The following is a 26,534-nucleotide window of genomic DNA, read 5'->3' on the forward strand; positions in this document are numbered from 1 at the left end:
ATTGATAATTTCCAACAGGTCCAATCTGATTTCCAATCGCTTTTCTGATCAGTTGTGTACAGAAGTGTTCAGAAAAGAGATCAGAAGAACAATCGGAAATTAGATTGGACCTGTTGGAAGGTGTACATGGCCCACAGATTTTCATTGCCATTGTAGCTTATTTCAGGAGTAGGTACTATCTGGCGATCTATAATTGTTGATCAGCATGTTCACTACTTTATAAATATTACAAATAGCACCAGAGCCATTTGTAATGGATTTAAGGTACCATAACAAAAGTGACTAAGAGAGCTCAAAGCTAGTATAATCACAATGTATTAATCACAATAATAATAGTTATAGCAAAAATTTCAGAGAACTTCCTAAAAATCCCCTCATAAAACCAACTGCAGAACTGTTGGGGAAGCATGGCATATGTCCCTAATAGGAGTGCACTCCTTAAAGAGAAGCTCCAACCAAGAATTGAACTTTATCCCAATCAGTAGCTGATACCCCCTTTTACATGAGAAATCTATTCCTTTTCACAAACAGACCATCAGGGGGCGCTGTATGGCTGACGTTATGGTGAAACCCCTCCCACAAAGAAATTCTGAGTACGTACTCCTGGTAGTTTCCTGTCTGTGAACCTTGTTGCATTGTGGGAAATAGCTGTTTACAGCTGTTTCCAACTGCCAAAAAACCATGCAGCAGCTACATCACCTGCCAATAGTAAAAATGTCACCATGTAATAAATGTCAGAATGTAAATCAGGGATTTAAAAGATTTTACAATGGGCAAACACTGACTAAATCATTTATACATAATTATTGTAAAAATTAAGCACTTTTTTATGACATTATTTTCACTGGAGTTCCAGGATGTAAATGCATGCAATATTTGTAAATCTTTGGGCCCAACTTTCCAGACTGCAAATCAAAAAGTGACATCCAAGCAATGGCTAGACTGTGTAATGTAAATCTTCAGCAAACTCCCGCATGTGTAGTGATTACACGCCTCTTATAGCAGAGCCATACGCAACCATTACAGACATGCAATTCAATGTCTAACTTCACCGGCATAAGGTAGCAGACAGTGCATAGTTGGAACTAGCCCTTGAACTCATGTGACCGACGAGAGGTCTGGACTACTGAGCGATTCTCCACTCCCTTCTGGGATAATGTGGTGCTTGCTTAAAATACAATAAATATGGCAGCCTCCATATACCTCTGGCTGCAGGGCAGTTTCCACTTGTGACGCACGCATCTGCAAGACTTGGGGCATCACTTCCTGGTGTGCGGATACACAGACGAATGGGATTCGCAGCCATCCGCACAATTTCGGATGGAAATGTCGGCTGAATCGCTAGCACAAGTAATTCGGCCTCCGGGGCCATTGTACCCTATGGCAGAGTTTCCCTGTGCGATTTGCCTGTGGGGAAACAATGCAGTTTGGGCGTAGAAATAGGCCCTAAGGGAACCTGAGATGGGGCTTCCTCCAGCCCCCTTCAGGCCGATCACTGCCGTCCTCCCTCAATCTTCCACTAGGTGGCACGGTAAATCCACCAGTCGGAGCACACTGTGCAGTCAGGGCCCATGCCCCCATTGCGCTTCGGTCACTGGGAGCATGTGCAGGCGCAGAAAGAAAGTAGTGGGATGGGAGTGATCTCACAGCTGGAATGTGCATGCGCTGACTCACCACCCCGAATGGCAGATTTACCGGGTTGCCTTCAGGAAGATTGAGGCAGCCCGGGAGGATGGCGAGGGAGCAATCAGCCTGAACGGGACTTGGAGGAAGCTCCAGGTATGTATAATGTTGCTGGCGTAACATGGACAAGCAAAACAGACAAATGATAAGCGCTCAAGGATGCACCTGAATTGTAAGCCATCAGCGGCAATGCAGAGCCCCCTAGGGCTGAATACATGCCTCTAGTGCAAAACAGATGCAAAATTATGTGCTAACTCTAATCTAAAAATTTGAGAGTAAATTTAAAACAGTGAAGGCAGCTAGCCACTAGTATACTTACATTTAAGTTTGCACAGTGGGAGACATGGCAGCGCTTTCAAACAACCTCATACCTGAATGATTTAACTGCAATGGTGAGCAGAGCTCCAGAAACTGGACTAAATTACACACCCAGCATACACTGCAGGCAAAGAGAGGGAGGGGGAATTAGTGATTAAGCTGCATCAGTGGGCAGAGCTCCAGAAACTGGACTATATTACACACCCTGCATCACTATAGACCAAGGGGGGGTGTTAGCTTCAGTGATAATTAGTGCACAAATTATGACCTAATAGACTTCCCCACGGCGGTGACGTACCCCCTTGGGGAAGACCTACCTCTAACCTAGCAATAAAAACATAATTCCTCGTGCTGCTATTCATAAATGGTATACACATTTCATAAGACAAGCAAAACAGACAAATGATAAGCGCTCAAGGATGCACCTGAATTGTAAGCCATCAGCGGCAATGCAGAGCCCCCTAGGGCTGAATACATGCCTCTAGTGCAAAACAGATGCAAAATTATGTGCTAACTCTAATCTAAAAATTTGAGAGTAAATTTAAAACAGTGAAGGCAGCTAGCCACTAGTATACTTACATTTAAGTTTGCACAGTGGGAGACATGGCAGCGCTTTCAAACAACCTCATACCTGAATGATTTAACTGCAATGGTGAGCAGAGCTCCAGAAACTGGACTAAATTACACACCCAGCATACTAGTGGCTAGCTGCCTTCACTGTTTTAAATTTACTCTCAAATTTTGAGATTAGAGTTAGCACATAATTTTGCATCTGTTTTGCACTAGAGGCATGTATTCAGCCCTAGGGGGCTCTGCATTGCCGCTGATGGCTTACAATTCAGGTGCATCCTTGAGCGCTTATCATTTGTCTGTTTTGCTTGTCTTATGAAATGTGTATACCATTTATGAATAGCAGCACGAGGAATTATGTTTTTATTGCTAGGTTAGAGGTAGGTCTTCCCCAAGGGGGTACGTCACCGCCGTGGGGAAGTCTATTAGGTCATAATTTGTGCACTAATTATCACTGAAGCTAACACCCCCCCTTGGTCTATAGTGATGCAGGGTATGTAATATAGTCCAGTTTCTGGAGCTCTGCCCACTGATGCAGCTTAATCACTAATTCCCCCTCCCTCTCTTTGCCTGCAGTGTATGCTGGGTGTGTAATTTAGTCCAGTTTCTGGAGCTCTGCTCACCATTGCAGTTAAATCATTCAGGTATGAGGTTGTTTGAAAGCGCTGCCATGTCTCCCACTGTGTAACATGGACAAGTCTATGACGTCACACGCGCCCACATATATGCCAGTAAACACATGGGGCTCGTGTATGGATCACGGAGCCAATGGCGGACACTGACAGGTAAAGTATACAGTATGGGGCACATTTACACTGGGGTGGACATTGCACGCTGTTACCACCATGCACCCAAACGAGCATGTCGGCCCTACATCTGGCAGCATGTCTGATTGATAAATGGGACCAATTTCGAGCATGCTCTTGGAGGCATCAATTTTCATCCACTTATAATAATCTAATAGTTGATCGGCCAAGTCGCCTGAAGTATGGCCACTCGGGTTCCCAGAACTTTTGCCTGAGCCTGAGGTATCAAGTCCTAATCCCTTTGGCCAACAATCATCACAGTGTACAGAATAATAGATACTTTTTAACAGTGTTGCTAAAACACAAAGGTTATTTTTGCCAGTTCTAAAATTATGTAAAATTTAGCAATCTTCTGTTTTCTGAGATGCTACAGCATTTTGATACTTTGTGAAGTATTCACTTTCCTGACTGTTTTTTTCTCATGCCTCTGGATACAGCGCAGCAATGGTAGAGTCTGCAGCTCAAGCAAGCCTAGAAACAAAGAGAAGAGAGCTTGCATCATCAATATCATCCTCCTGGCAATACTGCAGCATTACTCCTCCTAGCCAGCAGACTACAGGCGGCTTCAGCCGAGCAGCAGGAAGACACTTGGAGAGCCTCAGCGATCCATCAGAGGCTGCAGTCACTCAGTGAGGGGGCAGGGAAAAATCCACATTTTCTTTCCCAAATAAGTCGAAAACCGTGCTTATTTTTTAGGAGGAAAACGCCCTGAGCTCTTACTACGTCACGCTGTGACCCCGCCTTTGCCACGCCTTCCTGTGCCATGACCTCACCCAAGAATTCCAGCCTGAAACTCATTGACTACACTACTGGAGATAGCAGCGTCCATAGGCTGGCTCGCAGTCTTCCAGATTCCCTTTGCCATTGCACGGCCTCTGCTGCTCTGTAGAAACTTATACCGAAGTTTATGTTTAATTTTATATAACTTATTATTCCAGTGGAGTTTTACAAGTGCAATATAGCTGCTTGCTTTGTAACGCGTATTTATTCGGTCTTTTTTTCCTTGTATGCTTTATTTTTTTTTTATAAACTCTGAAAGTTTTGACGTTTTCACATTCCACGACTAGTGCAAAGGGAATTTGGAAGCCTGATTTGCGGAGCGGAATCCTGAAGGACATAGAAAGCATGGCAGGCTTGAACTCTCTGGAAGCAGTGAAGAGGAAGATCCAGGCTCTTCAGCAACAGGCCGACGATGCAGAGGACCGGGCGCAGGCACTGCAGAGGGAGCTGGACACAGAACGGGAGATGCGTGAGAAAGTGAGGCGCAGCTACTCCAAACTATACGGCTCATTTCCTGTCTCCTCTCTCCTATTACTACTACTGAGTGAGCGCTCCGTCCTCACCACCACCTCTCCCTTCCGTCTGATGTCTTTGTACTGCTGCTCCTTCTGCGGGCCAACCTCTGCCCTCTTCTTCCTCCTGCTTACAGTTCTGCATTCAGCTTCAGTTCTCTTCTCCAGCATATATCACTCTTATGCAAACTCAAAGCAACGTGCTATGTCTTTACTTTTAGTGTAAGTCGTCCGGGGGAGTCATATGCCATGTCTTTATATGTGTCAGACTTACCTGTGCTAGTTTTGTGGTGGCCATGCTCAGAACAGTTTAATAGCTTGAATTTTCATACATAACTTTGGGTTTATTTGAATGACTTTTATTTGCTAGAATGCTATTCTAGAAAGCTTTAAAGGAAGCCAGAGATTAAAGTAAAAGTTTATCTAATGTGCATGGGGCTGGAGGAAGCCCCAGGTTTGTATAATGCTGGGTACACACGTTACACTTTTTTTGGTTGATTTCCCACTCGATTCTCTTATCTTTTCTTATCAATTTCCATTCACGTCTATGAGAAATCGAGCAGTAAAATGATTGAGAGTAATATCGGACATGATGGAAATTATCAATCAAACGCATCTATCGAATGAAAAAAATGTATCGTGAGTACCTAGCATTAAACTTTCAGTTTATCACATCTCTGGTACACTTTAAGTGTACCTGAGATAAAGAAAAAAATATACATACCTGGGGCTTCCTCCAGCCCCCTTCAGGTAAACTGCAATTCGGTCCCGATAATTCAGGCAGTGAGGTGTGCGCGCTCCCGTGGCTTGGAGCATTCTGCGCAGAATGCGCCTGCTGATGGGGGCGCATGGGGCCAGACCGCACATGTGCACCATGCCCCAACTGCCTGAAGTACCGGGACCCGTAGCGGAAGATCCAGGGACCAGAAGAGGATGGTGAGGGACTGATTAGCCTGAAGGGGGCTGGAGGAAGCCCAAGGTATGTATATATTTTTCTTTATCTCAGGTTTACTTTCAGGTGCATACTTTTGAGCACTGTAGACACATCGCTTGGTTATATCGGAGCGGTGTGTACTGTATGGAGGTGGGAGAAGGGTAGACCGTGCAGCGTGCAATGGCGCGGTAAGTAGGGAAAAGTGTGCTTGGAGGTTGGTCTCATTTAATAATCTGGCATGCCAGGTATTTAAACCAGCTCATGGGATACATCTATACAAGCTAGATTCTTTGCTAAGGGCCTGAGCACACTTGTGCACTTCTGTGCATTTTTCAGCAATGCATATTTGTAACATTAGTGGTGAAAAATGCAAAAAAGTGCGCAAGTGTACTCGGGCCGTAAGCTGACCCTCATTGGTTGCCTCTGCCAAGTTCTGTACAGGGTGCACAAGCCTATAGATTGAATCTGTGGTAGTTGATGGACTGGTGTAATAATACATGCTGGAAATAATTGATCTGGCAGGTAAAACTGCCAGAAAAGAATTGTATGGTCACGGTGTGTACCTGGCATAAAGCTCCAGATTTGCTAGATGTTTCTTGGCTGAGGCAGACAATTGGGGACATCCCTGTCAAGAATCCAGCATGTGTATGGCAGCCCTGCGTGCTGTATCATCTCAGCTGAGCACAGGGCAAGCCAATTGTTCTCCTCCTTGCTCCTCCCGATCCATTGTGTGCCATGCTGTCGTTCCAATGCTCCCCAGAGGATGTTACTAGTATGTAGGCTAACACATCTATACAGCACTCGGCTCTGAATTGCCCTCAAAGGATTAAATCTTGAGGATAGTAATTGAGTACACGTCTTTATTAGTTTGATTAATGCCAACTTCAAATACATCATTAAGATAAATTATTCACATATGGAACTATGTACAGTTGTTCAAAATTATTCAACCCCCATGAAATTGAGTGTTTTGGCCTGTTTGACATTGATTTTGATCATTTCATTCATCTTGTTTACAATTAAATCAAAGAGGCACTTGTAAGCCAGACATATATAACGTAACATTTATAATGAAATAACCACAAATGTCTTTTCTGTGCTCACATCATTATCAATTTTATTAAACCCCCAATTGACATTCATTCTTAGTACAACATCCTTTTTCAGTTATAACCGCTTTTAAACGTGAAGCATAGCTTGACACAAGTGCCTTGCGGCGATCTATGGGTATCTTAGCCCATTCTTCATGGGCAAAAGCCTCCAGTTCAGTCACATTCTTAGGCTTGGGCGCTGCAACTGCTTTCTTTAAGTCCCACCAGAGGTTCTCAATTGGATTTAAGTCTGGTGACTGTGATGGCCACTCCAAAATGTTCCAGCCTTTAATCTGCAACCATGCTCTAGTGGACTTGGAGGTATGCTTGAGATCATTGTCCTGTTGAAAGGTCCAACGTCTCCCAAGCCTCAGGTTTGTGACGGACTACATCACATTTTCATCCAATATCTCCTGGTACCGAAGATAATTCATGGTACCTTGCACACGCTGAAGCTCCCCTGTACCTGCAGAAGCAAAACAGCCCCAAAGCATGATTGACCCCCCGCCATGCTTCACCGTAGGCAAGGTGTTATTTTCTTCACAAGCCTTGTTCTTCCTCCTCCAAACATAGCGTCGACGACTCTTATTCTTTGGAGACAGCAAGGGGGTGCGCCTGGGAGTTCTGGCATGGAGGCCTTCATTACGCAGTGTGCGCCTTAAGGTGGCCATACACTGGCCCGATTTGCGGCAGTTTCGACAGCAGATTCGATCACTGGGATCGAATCTGCTGCCAATCGTTCGCGCAACACGCACCCGCCGATCCGATTTCCTCCCGAAATCGGATCGGTCCGTCGATCGCGCCGTGCGGGAAATTACCCTCGATCGCCCGCGGGTAGGGAGCGCGTCGCTAGCGGCGGCCGATCCGATCAGGTATACATTACCTGAGGCTGGCTCCCGGGCATCCCGTCCGTCACTGCTCCCGTCATGGCACCTCTGGCATCCTCGTATAACTTCCGCTGTCATGCCAGTGACAGCGGAAGTACAACTAGAAGGCGCTCTATTTGAACTTCCGCTGTCACTGGTGTGATAGCTTAAGTTCTATGCGGATGCCGGAGCCGGAGGTGCCACATGACGGGGACATCACGCCCGGGAGCCAGCCTCAGGTAATGTATACCGGCGGGGGGAGCGGCGGCAGCACCACCACAACAGATTGTGATCGGTTTCAGGCTGAAATCGATTCACAATCTGTTTGCAGGAAAGGCAGCCATACGATCCCTCTCTGATCAGATTCGATCAGATAGGGATCTGTCAGCTGGTCGATCTGATGGCACATCGACCAGTGTATGGCTGCCTTTATTGTCTGAGCTGAAACTTCAGTACCTGCATCTGACAAATCTTTTTTTCAGTTCCTCAGCAGTCACATGGGGACTTTTCTCCACTTTGCGCTTCAGGTAGCGCACAGCAGTCGAAGTCAGCATCTTCTTTCTGCCACGACCAGGTAGCGTTTCGACAGTGCCCTATGCCTTGAATTTGCGAATGATGCTTCCTATGGTGTCTCTTGGTATGTTTGACATCTTTGCAATCTTCTTATAGCCATTTCCCTTCCTGTGAAGAGAAATAACCTTAACTCTTGTCTTCCTGGACCATTCTCTTGACTTCACCATGTTTGTAAACACACCAGTAAATGTCTAGAAGGAGTTGAGTATCACAATCATTTTTAAATCTGCCTAATTGGTGCTTATTATGCTTGATTGCTGCACAGGTGTTTTCAATACCTGATCGAAAACACTTGAATTAACCTCTGTCCTTAAGAGTGGTAATCTTTAAGGGGTTGAGTAATTGAGTCAATGAAGAAATCACCAAAAAAAAACAGGGCTGTGGAGTCGGAGTCGGTGCAATTTTGGGCACCCGGAGTAGGAGTCGGAGTTGTGGTTTCATAAACTGAGGGGTGATTTTTGTACAAAATCCAAAGCCCTGTTAAATATTAGACTAAGGAGTCGGAGTCGAGGGGCATCTCAGGTACACTTTAACCATTTTTCATAGCATATGAATAACACAAACTTTCATTGCATCCATGGATACTGGTTGCCTGAAGCCATTTATTGTCAAACAACTGTTTTATTCTTTTTAAATCATAATCGATGAGTTCAGGGGTACTTTAATGGCTGTAGCCCTATTTAACAATTACCGTATTCTCTGATCAGAAATATGATCGGGAGCAGTGACTGTATTGCCACGTAAACCTTTTGTCAGCTATTTTAATTTACATTTTTTTAAGTGCACTGCAATACCACGTTACTTAGTGCCTCCTCAGCCTGTCTCCTCAGCTTTTTTTGACCAATAATTTCAACAAAATTTGATTTTGTTTGAATGGTTTCTATCAAAGGAACATCTGATTTATTTAAAAAAAAATAATCATATAGTTGATAGGACTTTAACACTGGCAGCTATAAAACCTCGTAAATGTTGCAACTTTTCCCCATTCAGTGAAGGAGTGTTTTATAACTGTGCAGCCCCTGTAGAGAATCGCTCACTTCCTGTCATGTTACTGGCAACAGGAAGAGATGGTGACATCACCACATATCCCACAGGTTCAAGTTCTTATCCACACTATCCTATTTGCATCTTTTCATTGCAGGATTTAGTCATGTAATTGTAAGGGTTAAATGGATTGCTCAGTGGCTGCAATATATTTCATAATTTACAAACCCTGAATCATCAGAAACTTGCACTTGGAACAATTTCAAAATTCTTTCAAATATAACTGACCCGAAATAATATATATATATATATATATATATATATATATATATATATATATATATATATATATATATATATATATATATATATATATATATATATATATATATATATATATATATATATATATATATATATATATATATATATATATATATTTTTTTTTTTTTTTTTTTCTCTATCTATAAAAATAACACCTTTTTATCCTATCACATTGGTAGCACCACCAACCACCACTACTTTTTTTTTTTTTTTTTTTTTTTTTTCATTTATTTTAATTTTTTTAAAAGAAACTTAAAGCGGATCCAAGGTGAAAAACTAACTATAACAAGTAACTTGTCTATATATCTTATCTAAAGTTTCGATAGTTTACACAGCAAATCTGGCTGCATACAGCTTTAATAGTTTATGATGATTTATTCCTATGATACAATGAGAGTGGCCATGTTCTGTTTGTCATCATTACACAGGTAATCTGCAACTGCATCTCCACCCCTCAGCCTGTGAAAAATTCACTGCCCCCCCTCCCCTCTGCCTCTGAAAACTCTGGCTAGTAACCTCCTCCTGCCCAGACTGAGCTCCCATAAGCCCTTGCTACATGGGTCTGAGTGCCTTGGCGTTTTGGAGAAGCTGTGGGCGAGGTTAGATTAGTTTATAGGGAATTAGAGTATTAAAACAAAGTATTTGGCTTGAGGAATGCCCTATAAAATAAACTATATGTAAGGAAACACAATTATGCAATGAATAAAAATTCATCTCGGATCCACTTTAACCTCCTTGGCGGTAATCCCGAGCTGAGCTCGGGGTATGCCGCCGGAGGTCGCCGCTCAGGCCCTGCTGGGCCGATTTGCATTCTGAAAAAAGCAGCACACGCAGCCGGCACTTTGCCAGCCGCAGCGGCGAAAGAGGGTCCCCCCCGAGCCCAGCGCAGCCGGAACAAACAGTTCCGGCCGGCGCTAGGGGCTGGATCGGGCGGCTCTGACGTCAGGACGTCGACTGACGTCCATGACGTCACTCCGCTGGCGACGAGGAAAGCGAAACAAGAGAGGCCGCTCATTGCGGCCTATCTTGTTACTTTCGATCGCCGGAGGCGATCGAAAGTACGCTTCCGGAGCGCCCTCTAGTGGGCTTTCATGCAGCCAACTTTCAGTTGGCTGCATGAAATATTTTTTTTTTTAATTTAAAAAAAAACCCATTTCAGCCTCCCTGGCAAAATAAATAAACCGCCAGGGAGGTTAAAGGACACCAGATGGTGAAAATAAACAAATTAAATAAACAATTGTCTATCCTCCTCCTTATAAAATTTACTTTAAAGAGACTTTGTAACATGAAAAAGATCCCCTGGGGGGTACTCACCTCGGGTGGGGGAAGCCTCCGGATCCTAATGAGGCTTCCCACGCCGTCCTCTGTCCCACGGGGGTCTCGCTGCAGCCCTCTGAACAGCCGGCGACAGGCCCGACTGTAATTTCAATATTTACCTTTGCTGGCTCCAGCGGGGGCGCTGTGGCTGCTTTCCTCTCCGAACTACACGGAAATACCCAATCTCAGTCGGGTCCGCTCTACTGCGCAGGTGCCGGAAACTTGCGCCTGCGCAGTAGAGCAGACCCGACGGCGATCGGGTATTTCCGTGTAGTTCGGAGCCGACAGCCGTCAGAGCGCCTGCGCAGGAGCCAGGAAGGTAAATATTACGTCACGGCTGCACGGAGGGCTGCAGCGAGACCCCCGTGGGACAGAGGACGGGGTGGGAAGCCTCATTAGGATCCGGAGGCTTCCCCCACCCGAGGTGAGTACCCCCCAGGGGATTTTTTGAGGTTACAGATCCTCTTTAAGATAGTCCACAGTTTTATTTTATATTTAAATCTACTTTTTAATTTTTTTTACTGGTTTATTGTTTTTGCTCAATGACTCATTCATTGAAGTATGCCAGAGCTAAAAATCTATGAACTATTGACCCTTCTTATCTCTTTCTTGCTCTCAGAAGCCATTTACTGCTAGGAAAGTGTTTTTATAGCTGGAATTTCTTATTAGTGAGGGTTGCACTGTAGTCTGACTTAGTCCTGACTCAGACAGGAACTGCCACTTACATACCTGATGTTTAACTCTTTCAGGCAGAGAAAGAAAAAAAAAAGGAACATAGCCTAGTTATTTGTGCTTGGCACTGTACAGACACATGTGTATCTCGTCATGTCACATGTCACTCGGGTATTAAGGCCTCATTTCCATGAGCAGTTGAAAGGCAGATCTAGATTGTAAGCCTTTGGGCAGGGTCCTCCTCCTTTTGTGTCCTACCTGATCTTGCACTTCCATTACTGTGAACCCATGCTATGCATCTGAGTGAACCTAACTTGCCTAATCTCCATGCTCCATCCAGTGACTGACTAAGCATTACCTGGTACTTATACTATGGTGTGTGATCTGGTTTTCTTGTATTCCTGTATTGTCTTATTGCTGTATGTCACCCCTAAATATTGTCTGTAACCTAAATTAATGTTCAGCGCTGCGTAATATGTTGGCGCTTTATAACTGCAATAAATAAGGCAGTGAAAAGCCTCTCAAACTCTCACAACTGCTTGCTGCTGCCTGGTAACAACTCACTGGTGCCAGGTAAATGCTTGTTGACCACACAGTTCAACTGCCCATGGAAAATGGGCCTAACTGAATTTAAAAAAAGTTTCACTTACTTGGCCCCTGCAGATGTCCTGTGACAGTGCCATCACTCACCGATCATTTGGTCCCCCGCTGTGGCTCAGTTTCCTTTTCAGCAGTGTATCTGCGCGGTTCTGGTTGCACCCATCCTGGATCGTGCCCCCGTCCCTGTGGCCGTTTTTGCGCAGTACTTTTACTACATATGTATAGTACTATGTGCATGCGGTTACTGCGCAGGTGCAAGACGGCCACAGGGACGGGAGCGTGATCGAGGATGTGCCTAGCCAGAGCCGTGCAGGCACACTGCTTGGCGACTGAACAGTTGCCGAAAACGAAACTGTGCCATGTTTGGGACAAATGCTTGGTGAGTGGTGGCACAGGATGTCTGCAGGGGGCTGGGGGAAGCCCCAGGTAAGTGAAACTTTTTTTTTTTTTTTTTATTTCGGGGCTCAGACACACTTTAAATGCTTTTCTGAGTTCTTTTTAGCCATCAGTGCTTTCTGAGAGATTTTATAAAAAATGCTCCCATTGACATAAAAATCGCACGATTTTACCACAATGTTAGTGATTTTAATGTAAGTCAATAGGAACGGTTTTTTTTTTTTTTTTTAAAGCTCTCAGAAAGCACTGATGGTTGAAAAGCTCTTAGGCCTGGTGCACACCAAAAACCGCTAGCAGATCCGCAAAATGCTAGCAGATTTTGAAACGCTTTTTCTTTTTCTGTAGCGTTTTGCGGTTTTGGGAAGCGTTTTTGGTGTAGTAGATTTCATGTATTGTTACAGTAAAGCTGTTACTGAACAGCTACTGTAACAAAAAACGCCTGGCAAACCGCTCTGAAGTGCCGTTTTTCAGAGCGGTTTTCCTATACTTAACATTGAGGCAGAAACGCATCCGCAATCCAAAATCTGCAGCAGCCCGGGAGTATGCGTTTCTGCAAAACGCCTCCCGCTCTGGTGTGCACCAGCCCATTGAAATACATTACCCTAGCAGATCCGCACCCGCAAGCGGATCGCAAACTGCAGCCGAACCGCTCTGGTGTGCACTAGGCCTTAGTGTGTCTGAGCCCTTAGGTTCCCTTTAAGTCCCTCCTTAAAGTTCATTATTGCCTGAAAAGATTGGGGATTAATCGCTCAGCTAATAGTTCAGAGGCAGAATGCTGTAGAGATGCCTGTCAGTACCGTAAAGCATCGGTTTCTATGAGGAATGAAGTAGGAATGGTAGAGCCACTTCTGGCAGGAGGAGTGATGAGGGGAACAATGTGTTTGGGGAGGGGGGGGGGGTGACTAATTTAAAACCTCTGTGTGTTTTTGGCTGGAGAAATCACAAATGGCCTTGTGTGTATATACACCTTTTACTGAATCAGTATTGGCTCCAGTAAGGACCTGGCCTCCTATGTCAAAGGTGGTGTTTTAACCAATACACTAGGTCAGGGATGTCAGGGTCCTACGAGGGCCGAGGTCCTCACACATTTTTGACACAGCTCAAATTAATTGATGGGACTGAATCAGGAAAGGTGTGGTCCATCCGGTAGAACACATTCATCTTTCTCAGTCCATCCTACACTGGCATGGATCTGGCCCTCCAGGCCTGGAGTTCGACACGTGCACTAGGTGAATAGACTTTGTATAATCAATACAATAAATGGGATCCGTTCTACTGTCTGTATTTGTGTTCCGCTGTGATCTAGAAAAATTGCCAAAAAGTGTCTATTTTACGATGTAGGGTAAACTGAGCCTTATTCACATGGTCTAGATTGTGGTTTAGCATATGATTCTGTAGTGTGTAGGTGTTGCTGTGAATAACTGTCTAAATCAGTGGCTTTTGTTAGTTCGGAAATTCTGAAATAGCACTTTGAGCCCTATTTGTAAAGGAACAGTGACTTATTTGATCCTTTTTATAAAGAAGATCTTCCCTTTAAGGTCAAATGACCATCAGCGCCTTGGTCATCTATACTGTAATTGCCCGGAGTGGCAATCCACAGTTCTCTTTACTTGAATGAAGCTGTGGGTCAGAAGTGGCACATGGCTGTCTCAATGGTGAACTGCTGCAAAAGTGGTTAATGGATGCTGATTAAAAACGATCTGTTCTTCACTCTGCTTCATTGAAGATAAGTGTGCTACAAACAATGATATTTGGTTATATATAAAGTGGCAGTCACACTGTTTTATAATTAAGGTAATTGTCTGTACATATGCTAAATGAAACTCGCCTCAGGTAGCCTATAATGACCACCTGTACCAAGAATCTAACGTCTGTACAGCGGCCCCTGACACCTTGGCCAGTGATCACCCTGGTCGATCAACTCGGTTGAGTGCATTGTTCTTCCCACTCTACCCCACCGTGTGAGGTTTTTCGAACGCGTCACAATCACAGGAAACAGGCCAACCAATATAAGATTGGCATACATCCATGCTGATCTTCTCTTTTATACAGTAAATCAGACAGTCTGCAGTTTTCCAGAAATGTGCTGATATTTCTCCTGAAATAATGGTACATTACTGGTGTTTAACTGATCTCCATATTTTTAAGTAAACCCCATTTTTCTTTATAACCTACTACTCTTGCCCAGGCCTCATAGTTTTCCCACAATCTTCCTTTCCTAATTAGCGTTGAGTACACCAAATGCATGTTCTTCACTTTAGGACTTGGAAACAGGATGTGTGTGTTCCTAAACCATTTCCAGGTTGTGAAAATACCACACCCCTTTGATGTAACTGGTTCCAGCCTGTTGCTATAACGACCACATTCAGATCCTGAGTGATTGGAAGGAAGTCTTATTTATACTTTGTCCGCTTCCCAGGCAGTTTTTGCATAGCAGCATTACTGATTTAAGCGTCATGTTTGAAAGTTTTTCTACTGCTAAAACTGATCTCAATGTTGCTCTGAAGAAGCTAAGAACTTTACAAGCCTTGGTGAATGTTACATAAAACTAGCAGCATTCTTTAGCTGTCTATCTGTACTGCAGCATTTCTTCACATAGACGTTTCAGGCCTAGTTCACGGTGCTCAGTTGCATTGCAGAATAACTCTGCTTGACCACTCACTGCCCACACAATTCTATTTGGCTGTTAACAGTACTGCGTTGTAACTGATCACGTTATTGTAACCTGCTCCATGCAGAATTTTTATTTAAGTCTTAGCTCCAGTTTGCATTGCAGTTCACACTCATTATAGCATATGGGTTATGCAGTGGACAACTGTGAATCCAACCTTATACATTTTCTCTGATTTAAGTAGAGAAAACGGTACATGACACTTCTGGTGGGTAGCCCCACCCCATGACAAAAAGCCACCTGCTTTCTCTACAGAAAACAAATGGGGGATTTGTTTGGTTATTTTATGGGACAGGGCTTTATGCCAGAAGTCCGAGCATAGAGGGGCTTAGGGGATTATTTTAGGGGGAGAAGACCACAGTTAAATATACCTTTCCCTTACAGGAGGATCTGTGCGATCTTCTATTGTGGCTGGATATCCACTTTAATTTAAAGGATACCCGAACTGAAATGTGACATAATGAGATAGACATGTGTATGTACAGTGCCTAGCACACAAATAACTATGCTGTGCTCCTTTTTTTCCTTTCTCTGCCTGAAAGAGTTAAATATAAGGTATGCAAGTGGTTTACTCAGTCCTGACTCAGACAGGAAGTTACTACAGTGTGAACCTCACTGATAAGAAATTCCAACTATAAAACACTTTCCTAGCAGAAAATGGCTTCTGAAAGCAAGAGAGTTAAAAAAGGGGAATTTCTTATCAGTGAGGGTCACACTGCAGTCACTTCCTGTCTGAGTCAGGACTGAGTCAGCCACTTACATACCTGATATTTAACTCTTTCAGGCAGAGAAAGGAAAAAAAGGAACACAGCATAGTTATTTGTGTGCTAGGCACTGTACATACACATGTCTATCTCATTATGTCACATTTCAGTTCGGGTATCCTTTAATTGATCCATGGACTGTAGCTTTCCACTTCCTGTTCCAGTGACACCTTTGGTTCATACTACAACCAAGTCAATGCTCTCATGCCAGGGAGAGAGGAAATGGGGAGAATTCTCTCCAAAATGGAACAAAGACCACAACAGAAACTTGACAGAGGTTCTGAAACTTCATATCCAGCACAAAAAGAAAATATGCTTTACTAAAAGTTACTTTTTGCAGAAATGATGGAATTAAAAGCCTTGTTCCTTGAGTACCTGTAATGGGATCATTAATCAGTCAGAGGAATATTACTGCAGAGCTTACAGCATGCAATTCAGTGAGAAGCTGACATGTCTCAGTTTTTTCAGTGCTGCCCCGACAGACAACAAAGGAGACTAGACCTGTTTCAGCAGCACATTCTTCTCTATGAATCACAGCATGAGCTCATCATGAGGTGTTGAAGTCAGAATTAGAGAATGTAGTTGTTGCAACTTTAGCCACTCACTATGAATTTGTGTTTAAAGTGGGGCTGATTGAGTAGCTTGTTTTATAGAGGCCAGGGCTGTACTACTGACAGGCTTGTCTTTTGCAGTCTCATTTCTTGTGTCCCCCCCCCCCCCCCCCCCCCTGTGTTTATATCTGTACTGGAGAATTAGCTGTCTCAGGAGGGGGGAGCACTTTGACATGTACAGTTTGGTAACCTCTGCCATGACTGTGACGGCCTACATCTGTGGTTTTTTTTTTTTTTTTTTTTTGTGCAGCTATATTTAATTATTCCTGTGTATATCATGAAGGGATTTTGTATGCACTTCAAATGAACTCTGCAACTTTTGATATATTAGTTGCATAACTTAACTCCACACAATTTCGGGGGTATTTGCAATCCTTGCAGGGACAGATTTACCATAAGGCACTGTAGGCATATGCCGCAGGCGCATGAGACATACACTGACAGATGTGATCGCATGGGTATCTGCCAGGTCACAGAATGTGGTAACTGCTATCAGTTTATTCAAATGTGTAGTGTAGAGACTGCCAATTTTTATAGGAAACCTGAAATAAAGAAATTGTATAAATTATACTTACCTGGGGCTTCCTCTAGCCCCCTGTAGACAGTCTGCTTGGTTGCTGTCCTCCCGGTCAGCGCCGTTGTCCTGCAATGTGGCCCCCTAAATTCACCAGTTGCTCTCCACTGCACATGTCCCCTGCTCACCTTTCAGTAGCAATTTGCGCATGCGCAGTTATGGTCTTAGCAAACTGCGCATGTGCAGGATTCCCTCCGCAAAAGCACAGTGGCCTGGGAGGACAGAGATCAAGCAGACAGTCTACAGGGGACTGGAGGAAGCCCCGGGTAAGCATAGATCTATACCATTTCTTTATCTCGGGTACACTTTAAAACAGCCAGTAGGGTTTTGTGAAGCATAGTTACTGGGTATGACAGCTCGTTTAAACTTATCACAATGTAATACCACAGATCTTAAATTACCTGAGATGTTAGTGAATTCTGTGGTCTAAAAATGATCAGACTAGAGCTATGTACAAATGCTAGATTAAACTTCGCTGGGCAGCCGATAAAGAGAGCCTCTGACAAGAATCTAGTGAGTGCCTAGTGTAACAGACATGTTTCAGGCTAGCAACTCTCTATACAGCATTGGGCCCCGGACTGTCGCTGAGGAATTGATCCCGATCCCTGCTGGATGACTGTCCTTGTGCATGTGTAGGAACTTGGAACACCTCCCCAAAGAATGTTCTTGTAAGCTTGAGCAACCTCAACAGCTAATCATTGTAATGCATGTTCCCCTTTTTAATTAGGCCTATGTTCATCTTTAAAGGACTTACGAGCCCAAATCACAAAAAATGGTCTGTACCTGCATGAATTTTGAAGGCACAGAGGGCGCCCTCCGTACAGTTCCGCCGGTCACCGCTACTTATTCACCCCCCCCCACGGCCGGATCCCGACCCCACAGCCCTGGTCGGGCTCTCCTGCCTCCTCAAATATGGCCGCCCGAGGAGGCTGCAGCTGTGCAGTCCGCACAGACACGAGTGCGGCTGTGCAGCTCTAGGGTCTCCCTCCCTGATCCACACTACAGGCTATTTCCTGTAGCGTGGATCGGGGGGTGGCCCTAGAGCTGCGTAGTTGCACTCTCGTCTGTGCGGACTGCGCAGCCGCGGCCTCCTCCGGCGGCCATATTTGAGGAGGCAGGAGAGCCCAGGCTGTGGGGTCGGGATACGGCTGGGGGGAGAATAAGCAGCGGAAAACCGGCGGAACGGCGCGGATGGCGTCCTCCGTGCCTTCAAAATTCATCCAGGTACAGGCCCTTTTTTTTTTTTTTTTTTTTTTTTTTTGTGATTTGGGCTCGTAAGTCCTTTTAAGGTAAAGCCATTTCAGGAACAGAAATAAAAATCTGGTTTTGCTTAGTACAGCATTCTTCTGTCTCTGCATGTGATATCAGTAGCTTCACACTAAGCAGCTTAAATCAACTCCAGATTGTACCAGTGCAGTTGTCTTGGTGTTGAATACTTTTTACACATTGGCTATCATTCATGAACAGGTTGTCGGTAAAGAGAATCTGTGCGAAAACACCGCTGGCGGATTTTTGACTTCTGGGTGGGCATTCATAAAAAAGTATCCATGTGCGGAAGCAGTGCGTAGATTCCCCGAACTAGGCTGGCGGTAGGCAGGCGGTAGGCTTGCGGAGACACGGAAGCTGCCGAGTTGATACATTTCTCCGTGTTCCGCTCTGCTGCAGCTGCCTGGGAGGTCTGTGTGTCTCCATTCATTTACATTGGTCTCGCCACATCAGAGGGAGCGGAACTTCCTGACCTCACACCGCTTGCGGTGATCTTTATGAATTAACATTTTGCTACATTTGTACCGATAATCACCGCACAAGGCGGTGATTTATCACTCTGCTCGGTAGTGTCCTTTTTCCATGCGGAAAGAGCCTTTATGAATGCTGACTTTGCTAAGTAGTCGGTAAAGTCAGCTGTTTTAAGCATTTCCGCATGTGGAAATGCTTTATGAATGATAGCCATTGCTGGAGAACCTATCTGTCAGAACTCCTGGGGCTTGATAGGCCAGTATTCCAAGCTAAATGATGTTAGTTGGTATTGAGGTTTTGTGTGTGTGTGTGTGTGTATTGGTTTTTTTCTTGGTACCATGTCTAGTGCTGGGATTAATTTCAAGATTTAGTACTCCCGCTGGCATCAAACAGCTAAAGGGTGCTAAATGCATTCATGCAAAAAGGAGATGGCCGCTTGTAGAATATCTTTAAAATTACTGATATTGTACTACTTAAAGAGAATCTGTACTGTCCGATTTTGTACAATTAAAAAAAAAAACATACCAATCCAGTCACTGTGATCTTTTGGGTCCCTACTTGTCATTTCTGCCGCAATCCTGGCTTTAAATCACCAGTTTTAGGCAGTGTGTACACACACACACACACACACACACACACACACACACACACACACACACACACACACACACACACACACACACACACACACACACACACACACACACACACACACACACACACACACACACACACACACACACACACACACACACACACTTTTATATTTATTTATTTGCACACACGCAAAGCCTGGAGGGGGCGTGCATAACTTCTCCTTATCACAGCAGAGGCAGCTTCTTCCTCCCTGGGTCGACAACACTTGACAAAGAAAAGATTAGATATATTACAGAGACAGTGCAACTAGAAAAGGCTGCAGTAATCCAGACCACATTAGAACAGCTATAGGAATTTATACAATAGACAATATAAGGCTGACAATTTTGTTACAGAGTCTCTTTAATTACTATAGTAAAATATCGGTAATCTCTGCCAATAATCTACTATGGCCTAACACTTCTCTCTCAAACAGAAACCTCCCTCTACCAATGCCTAACCTTAACATCCCTCCCTCCCCCACCACCACCAATGCCTAATCTTAACTCAAACTTGATTCCTTTATCGCCAGTTCGGCGTCAAGTTCTGCATAGCCTATAGGCTAGCAACACCTTTTGGAGGATGTAGGAGGGCCGACAAAGCAGGCAAGGTGAGGAGGAGAATAGGATCTGCTTGTGCATGGCCAAGGTGATCAGCTAGTCTGCATCTGTTGGTGGCGCATCAGAGGATCGGACTGGTTTGGCCAACAACCGTCTAGCTTGTGTGCATGGCTTAGCTGTAGCCACACCAGTTTTTTTTTTTTTTGTTTGTTTTTTGGCTGCCTATACACTGAGCACTATTTAATATCTTTGGTAAGCAGTCTGTATCTCGCTTTTTCACGTTTTTGCACTTCCACTGATATAACTACAGCCCATGGAGCAGCAGTGTGAAAGAGCCCTTATTAACTTCTGATCTATCCTAGTAATAGGAAAGATAGAAACTACTTGGTGGAGAATAGTGAAAATGCTATTTTTCTCCTGGCGGTTGACTCACCTCTATCTTGTCTTGGTAAAAGAAATCAAACCGGACATTATTCAGCTGGTGATGATCCGTCAGTCAAGAGGTTTTCATTACAGTGGAAATGCTGGCATTCACCTTAGCATAGTGCATGCTGCTCTGGCTGAGCTGGCGTTTCTGTAACGATGATGGGAGTGGGCTCTGGCTTAGCCAAGCTATTGTTCATTTGCCAACATTCAGCTCATATATGATGAGTGAGGTTTTTATTGGATGCTACTTATTGCAAAAATAGCTGAGATAGCAACATTTAATATAGCTCTGATTCAGAGAGCATAGTAACAGATGAGGCATGTTCACGCACCACATGCCGTCACATATCGTTTCAGGTTTGATCTCTTTAAGATTAGCAAAGAAATGGTTAATGGTATAATGTTGTGGCCTTTACATAACATAGCTAGTGGTAAATTCGAATCATCTGCCAGATATCTGTTTTTTTTTTTTTTAAAAACTGTATGGCCATAATTTATTTAATGCCGGACTTAAACTCACACATGACAGAAAATGTTCATGGGGCTCTAAATAGCTGCACTTTGTTCCGTTTCATGATATAGTTTGTACTTTGAAAAGTGCAACTTTTGCTGAGCAGGGCAAATAGAAGTTAACAATTAGTGAATTATACAGTTTGGTTTGCCAAGGCTAGCTTTGTAAAGAATAGAGACAGGAGATCAAAGTTTTCAGTGAGTTACATTAGCATCTTGATGTTTCCTTACAATGTAGGAGTGTTCATGCATTGAGCAATTTCTCATGCATTCTTTGTGAGCAATCCGTGGCCTGGAAATGAGCAGCAGGCTTTGATTTGGATCTTTAGGACACAGCATCCTGCAGGCACTCCTTTTTCCTGTTGTAAATGTGCACTAGGTGAACTGCTCAGATATGGTCAGCCTGTACTGGGTGCTCTGTAGCTGTGCTGCATTTTTGTTCAATTAATTTACTTGTACAGGGCTTCCACTTTATATACAGCACTCCACACATAATGTTTGAAGTGATCTAGTCACCTTTTCACACATAATGAAGTGACCTCCAGTCTGTTAAAGGACCACTATTGTGAATGTAAGGTTCATTTTATAATGGAATTAGGAAAGCAGCATTGCAATATGCATTGCTGCATTATTTGTATTTATTTTTTATTTTTTCCCAGAGTGCAGCTTTTCAGTCACAGAGATGAATGCCTGTCTTTTATCAGCTCAGAGCTCACTGCTTGTGGCATTGCGATGGGAAAGACCTTGTTTAGCATAGATAAACGGAAGACTCCTTTATGAGCAGAACTTCTAGCCCCCTGCAGCCCTTCTGGTCCCTAGCTGTTATTTCGTTTTTCTCTCATCAGCCAACTGGGCCCCTCTGAAAGCACCGACGGGGCCAGTCATGGGCCACTGTGCATGTGGCTCCAGCCGTATGCCTCCTCGATCTCGATCCCATGGCGAGGAGCATTCTGTACATGCGCAGTACCAATTTTAGAACAGTGCAAGCGCAGAATGCCCCTGTCTATGTGAGCACGTTCAGGAGGTGCATCTTTCAGAAGAGCATAGCGGCTGAAGGGAGAAGAGTGGAAAGGCAGCAAAGGAAGTTAATACACTAGCCAGCTTATTGTATTTTTTGGTTCCCTTTAAGATTTTGAAAAGTCTAGTAGAATAAGGCCTCCATCACATGGGCAGATTAAGGGAAACTGCCTTCAGCTGCTCCCATGCCTCAGCTGGGCACTTGCCAGCACTTGGCACGGGCGATGGAGAGGTCACCCTCTTCTAAAGTCACATCTGAGTGCGGTGGTGCTCAGACACAACAGGTTGCACTTTTATTTTTTACCACTGGGTAATACTATTGAGTGCCAAGCGATGACATGTGTGGGGGTTGAGCAATGGCATTCAGCTGCATCTTAGTTTCACCCAAAAGGTGATTGTAGCCAGGAAGCTGAACTGCCTGACAAGCCTAGGTGCCCTAGGTGCTTGACCACTGGATGTAGAATTAGTATAGTGTAGTGATAGTCCACACACCAAATATAAATAGTCCAATGTGCTTTTATTGCTTGTTATGTATATCCATTCAAATCACCATCAAACGCCAATTAGGGGATTTTTGGAGGAGCCAGTGCTTAATCCTCTTTGTTGAGGACGGGGGAAGCCTCCTAAGGATCCACAGGCTACCCCTTCCTGAGGTAAGTACCTCCTAGGGGCACTTTTTTTCCCCTTCAGGTACACTTTAACTCATTCCTGATCATTTCAGCTGGAAATCAGATGTTTTTGTTGTGACCTCACAATATTCACTATTTTCCTTTGTTTAAGTAAGGTGAGGAAAACTTATCAGAAGTTTCCCTTTATTTCCTGGCAAAGGAAGTGAAAGGAGATCTCTGAATGAGGACAAGGACAGCAATACTGATATTTGTTTAGTAGACATTGGAATGTATAGAACGTTTGTCTGGCTTGTATAGGGCATACATATGAAATCACCGCCGGGAGACTTGGGCGCAGGTTACTGCCGGTATATGGCTTATCCTGCTTCTGCACAAGTCCCGGCGGGCGTTAATTACTATTACCCCTCCAGGTGGACATGGATAATGGGGAATGATGTAATTCGGCTTCCAGCTATTGCTCCCCTCCCCTCTACAATTCTAAAGGTGCCCATACACTAGAACGAATATGGGCAGATTCGACCAAGAGACAAATGTATCTCTAATCGAATCTGATTAGAGATAAATATGTCTCTAATCGAATCTGCCCATACACTACAGGCCGATTCCCATCCGATTTCAGCATGAAATCATACGGGAATCGGCTGAGCCGTCGCTGTCCGCCCCGCCGCTGCCCCCAAACTGTATAAATGTATGTAAATTATGTAGTGCATTTATACATTACCTGTCCTGAAGCAGCTCGCCGGATCCATCCGTCCATTTCGCCGGTAAGCCGCATACACGCTAGTGGCGCATAGCGTCTGACGTCAGCCGTTATGCACCTTCGTGACGTCAGAGCGCTGCCAGCGTGTATGCGGAACCCGGCGAGATGGACGGAAACCGCCTGGAGGCTGACACCGGACAGGTAATGTATAAATGCACTACGCACTGCATACATTTATACATTGCAGTGGCGGGGGTTTCATCGTCTCGCTGCTTGTTCGCAATTCGGCCGCCGTACCGCCGCGCTCCAGACCAACCTCAGCCCGAAATTTTCCAGCATGCGCGACAATTTCTGTCCCGAAAAAGGTTGCTATCTGTCGGGCATGCACTTGGCAGCACCAATTTTCATCCAATTCGATTGTATATCATGTTAGCCAGAGAGCAACATGACAAAAAAACTTGGACGCCATTTTCTTTGTAGCTATGTCTTTGAAAGTGTTAAGTGGATCCCAGATGAAAAACTAACTATAGCTAGTAACTTGTCTAGACATCTTATCTAAAGTTTAGATGTTTTACACAGTAAATCTGCAAACAGATTCAACAGTAGATGATTATTTCGTCCTGTGATACGAGAAGAGCCATATTCTGCTGGTCATCATTACACAGGCAAGCTGCTCTGAATCTCCACCCCTCAGCCTGTGAAAACTCCACTTCCCTCTCCTCCCCTCTCCGCCTCCTTGCCTCTGAAATCTCATGCATGCTTCAGCAAAAGCCTCCTCCTTCCCAGGCTGAGCTGCCATGAGCACTTGCAGCACGGGACTCGGAATGCATAGGTACTGGAGGAGCTGGGGGCGTGGATACATTCACTTACATGCAATTAGGTAATACAATTTTAAAAAAAGCATTGGGGGGGGGGGGGGGAGGAGAATGCCCAATAAACTACAGTATATGTAAGGGGCAGAAAAATGAAGGCAGTAAAAGTTTGTCTCAGATCCACTTTAAGCCTTGTGCATATTCTCAGTTATGTTGTTTGATCATTAGGGTGACAGTTTTGGGGTTGACTGAGATTGTGGATGTTAGGTACATATTGTTATCAGCTATTTTTAACAAATAATCCCTTCATCCACCTATTCTCACTCATTTTTATGACAGTAGATACAACATGCACATGAGGTTTTTTCAAGTACGAAGTTTTAAACCAGGATGATACCATTTATTGGCTAACTAAAAATGAATAAAAATAAGCAAGCTTTCGGCCTTGCAGCCTTCGTCTGGCTTATATCCTGTTAGTTTGCAAACTGGTGGTACAGACAGCTTATATACATGCAACATCAAAAGGGAAAACAGATATTTTTTTCAAGCATAAATACATGTCATTAAGATGCCTTAATTCACACAGACCATGGACCTGGGGTTAGAGGTTGTAAGCTAAGATAAGGATCCTTGTTTAACACCTGCTCACAGACCTGGGAGTTGGACTGACACAGAGGTATCGTAAATTCTTAGTTCACAAGTTCAGCTATAATGGCTGTTGAAAGTTCTAATATCATCAATCTCATACCAATATAGAAAGTTGTTGTCCTTATTCAAACCGTTCTGCACAGCTTTGAACCAATTTATAAATTTTGTTTCTGCTATTAATCGATCATTTGACGTTTTGAAGCCTTCAGGGCAGTGACACGAAGATCATGCATGCTGTGTCCGTTGGACCGAAAGTGTGTAGCAACTGGGAGTCCAGATTTGGTATCATTAAGTGTGCCTGTGTCCATTCATACGTTTGCGCAGAGTTTGTCCAGTTTCTCCCACGTACATAACATTGTGGCATTTAGCACACATGATCAGATATACCAGATTGGTGGAACCACAGGAAAATGTACCTTGTACTCTGTACTCCAGTTGTGAACCTGGTATCGTTACCCTGTCAGTGGAGTAAATGTGTCTGCAGGTCCCACATATTTTTTGTCGGCAGGGTGATGTTCCGTTTTGTTGAGGCCTATTCAAAGAACTCCTGACAATCAACTGTTTTAGATTGTGTGGTTGCCGATATGACAAGAGTGGAGGTTTAGGGAATATCGTTCTCCGTCTGATCCTTGTGTAAAATGGGATGTAGTTCCTTAGCAATCCTCCTTGAGATTTCCAGGTGTGGGTTGTAGGTGACAACCAAAGGGACACGTTCCTCTTTCTGGTTTTGCTTATATTTCAGGAGTGCAGTCCTGGGGATGTTGCTAGCTTCGATAACAAAGATATGAGGTCGGCACTCCACTGGCGATAATAAACTTGCGTTTATTGAAAGTTTATTATCGCCAGTGGAGTGCCGACCTCGTATCTTTATCGCAACATATTGGTGGAGTGGTGAGCCACGGAGTGTTTGAGCACCGGCGGACCAGGTGTGTGAAGCCTGGGTGGGTGAGGACCCCGGCATCCTGACTGTTTGCATTGATGTTGCTAGCTTTCCTGATTTGGGCCTCAGCCATAGGAGGACTGTAACCTTGTTTTAATGAAAGTGTTCTTACGGCGATCCAGGTGCTTGTCTCTGTCCATCCTGTCAGAAGAAATCCGGTTGTACCTTATTGCTTGGCTGTAAATTATAGAGTTCTTAATGTGCTTAGGATGAAAACTGTCATATCTTAGGTATGTGGGACGGTCTGTAGGTTTGCGATACACAGAGGTTTGTATGTTGTTACCCCTGATGTATATGGTGGTGTCCAGAAAGTTACTCTCTGTGTGAGAGTAGGTAAGTTTCAATTTGATTGTAGGATGGAAGGCATTGAAGTTGCTGTGGAATTAGAGATCATCCTCACTTGCGGACCAGATGATTAAAATATCATCAATGAAGCGGAAGTAGGCCATGGGTTTTATGCCACATGCATTGAGGTATTCCTCTTCGATTTTGGCCATGAAGAGATTTGCATACTGTGGTGCAAATCGCGAACCCATTGCCACGCCACTGCTGTAAATAGAGGTCCTGTCCAAAAGTGAAATAATTATGAGTGAGAATGAATTTGATCAGTCCAGCAATAGGCTTTACAGGTATGCCCTGTATAGTACATATTTACCATTTAACCCGATATGACTGTGTGGACTAAATGAGTAGAATACTGTTCTTGGGCCATAGGGACACAAAATAATGATTTGCAATTCTTCACCCAGTGCCCTGAATTGTTGCACTTAGCTCTTGCTTTGTAGACACAAACTGGAAGTGGTGACTATCTAGTGGAGAAGAAAATGTAACGTATCTTGTACTGACATTTGTGATCATCTTAATCTGTAACCA

General features: G+C 44.1%; 1 protein-coding gene across 5 annotated transcripts in view; it reads left to right on the plus strand.

Moving 5' to 3' along the window:
- TPM4 (tropomyosin 4) overlaps positions 1–26,534 on the plus strand; it is a 105,775-nt gene that overhangs the window by 57,760 nt on the left and 21,481 nt on the right. For 2 of the 5 annotated variants that reach the window (XM_068233933.1, XM_068233932.1), the window contains exon 1: positions 4,168–4,634. The exons of 2 other annotated variants lie outside the window; for them this stretch is intronic. In XM_068233933.1, coding sequence (XP_068090034.1) covers positions 4,503–4,634 — 132 coding nt within the window. In that variant the 5' untranslated portion in view covers positions 4,168–4,502. Of the gene's footprint in view, positions 1–4,167; positions 4,635–14,867; positions 14,958–26,534 lie in introns of those variants that run through there. One more of the 5 variants, XM_068233934.1, reaches the window with a different exon arrangement.

This window comes from Hyperolius riggenbachi, chromosome 1 (assembly GCF_040937935.1).
Source record: "Hyperolius riggenbachi isolate aHypRig1 chromosome 1, aHypRig1.pri, whole genome shotgun sequence".
Taxonomy (NCBI): Eukaryota; Metazoa; Chordata; class Amphibia; order Anura; family Hyperoliidae; genus Hyperolius; species Hyperolius riggenbachi.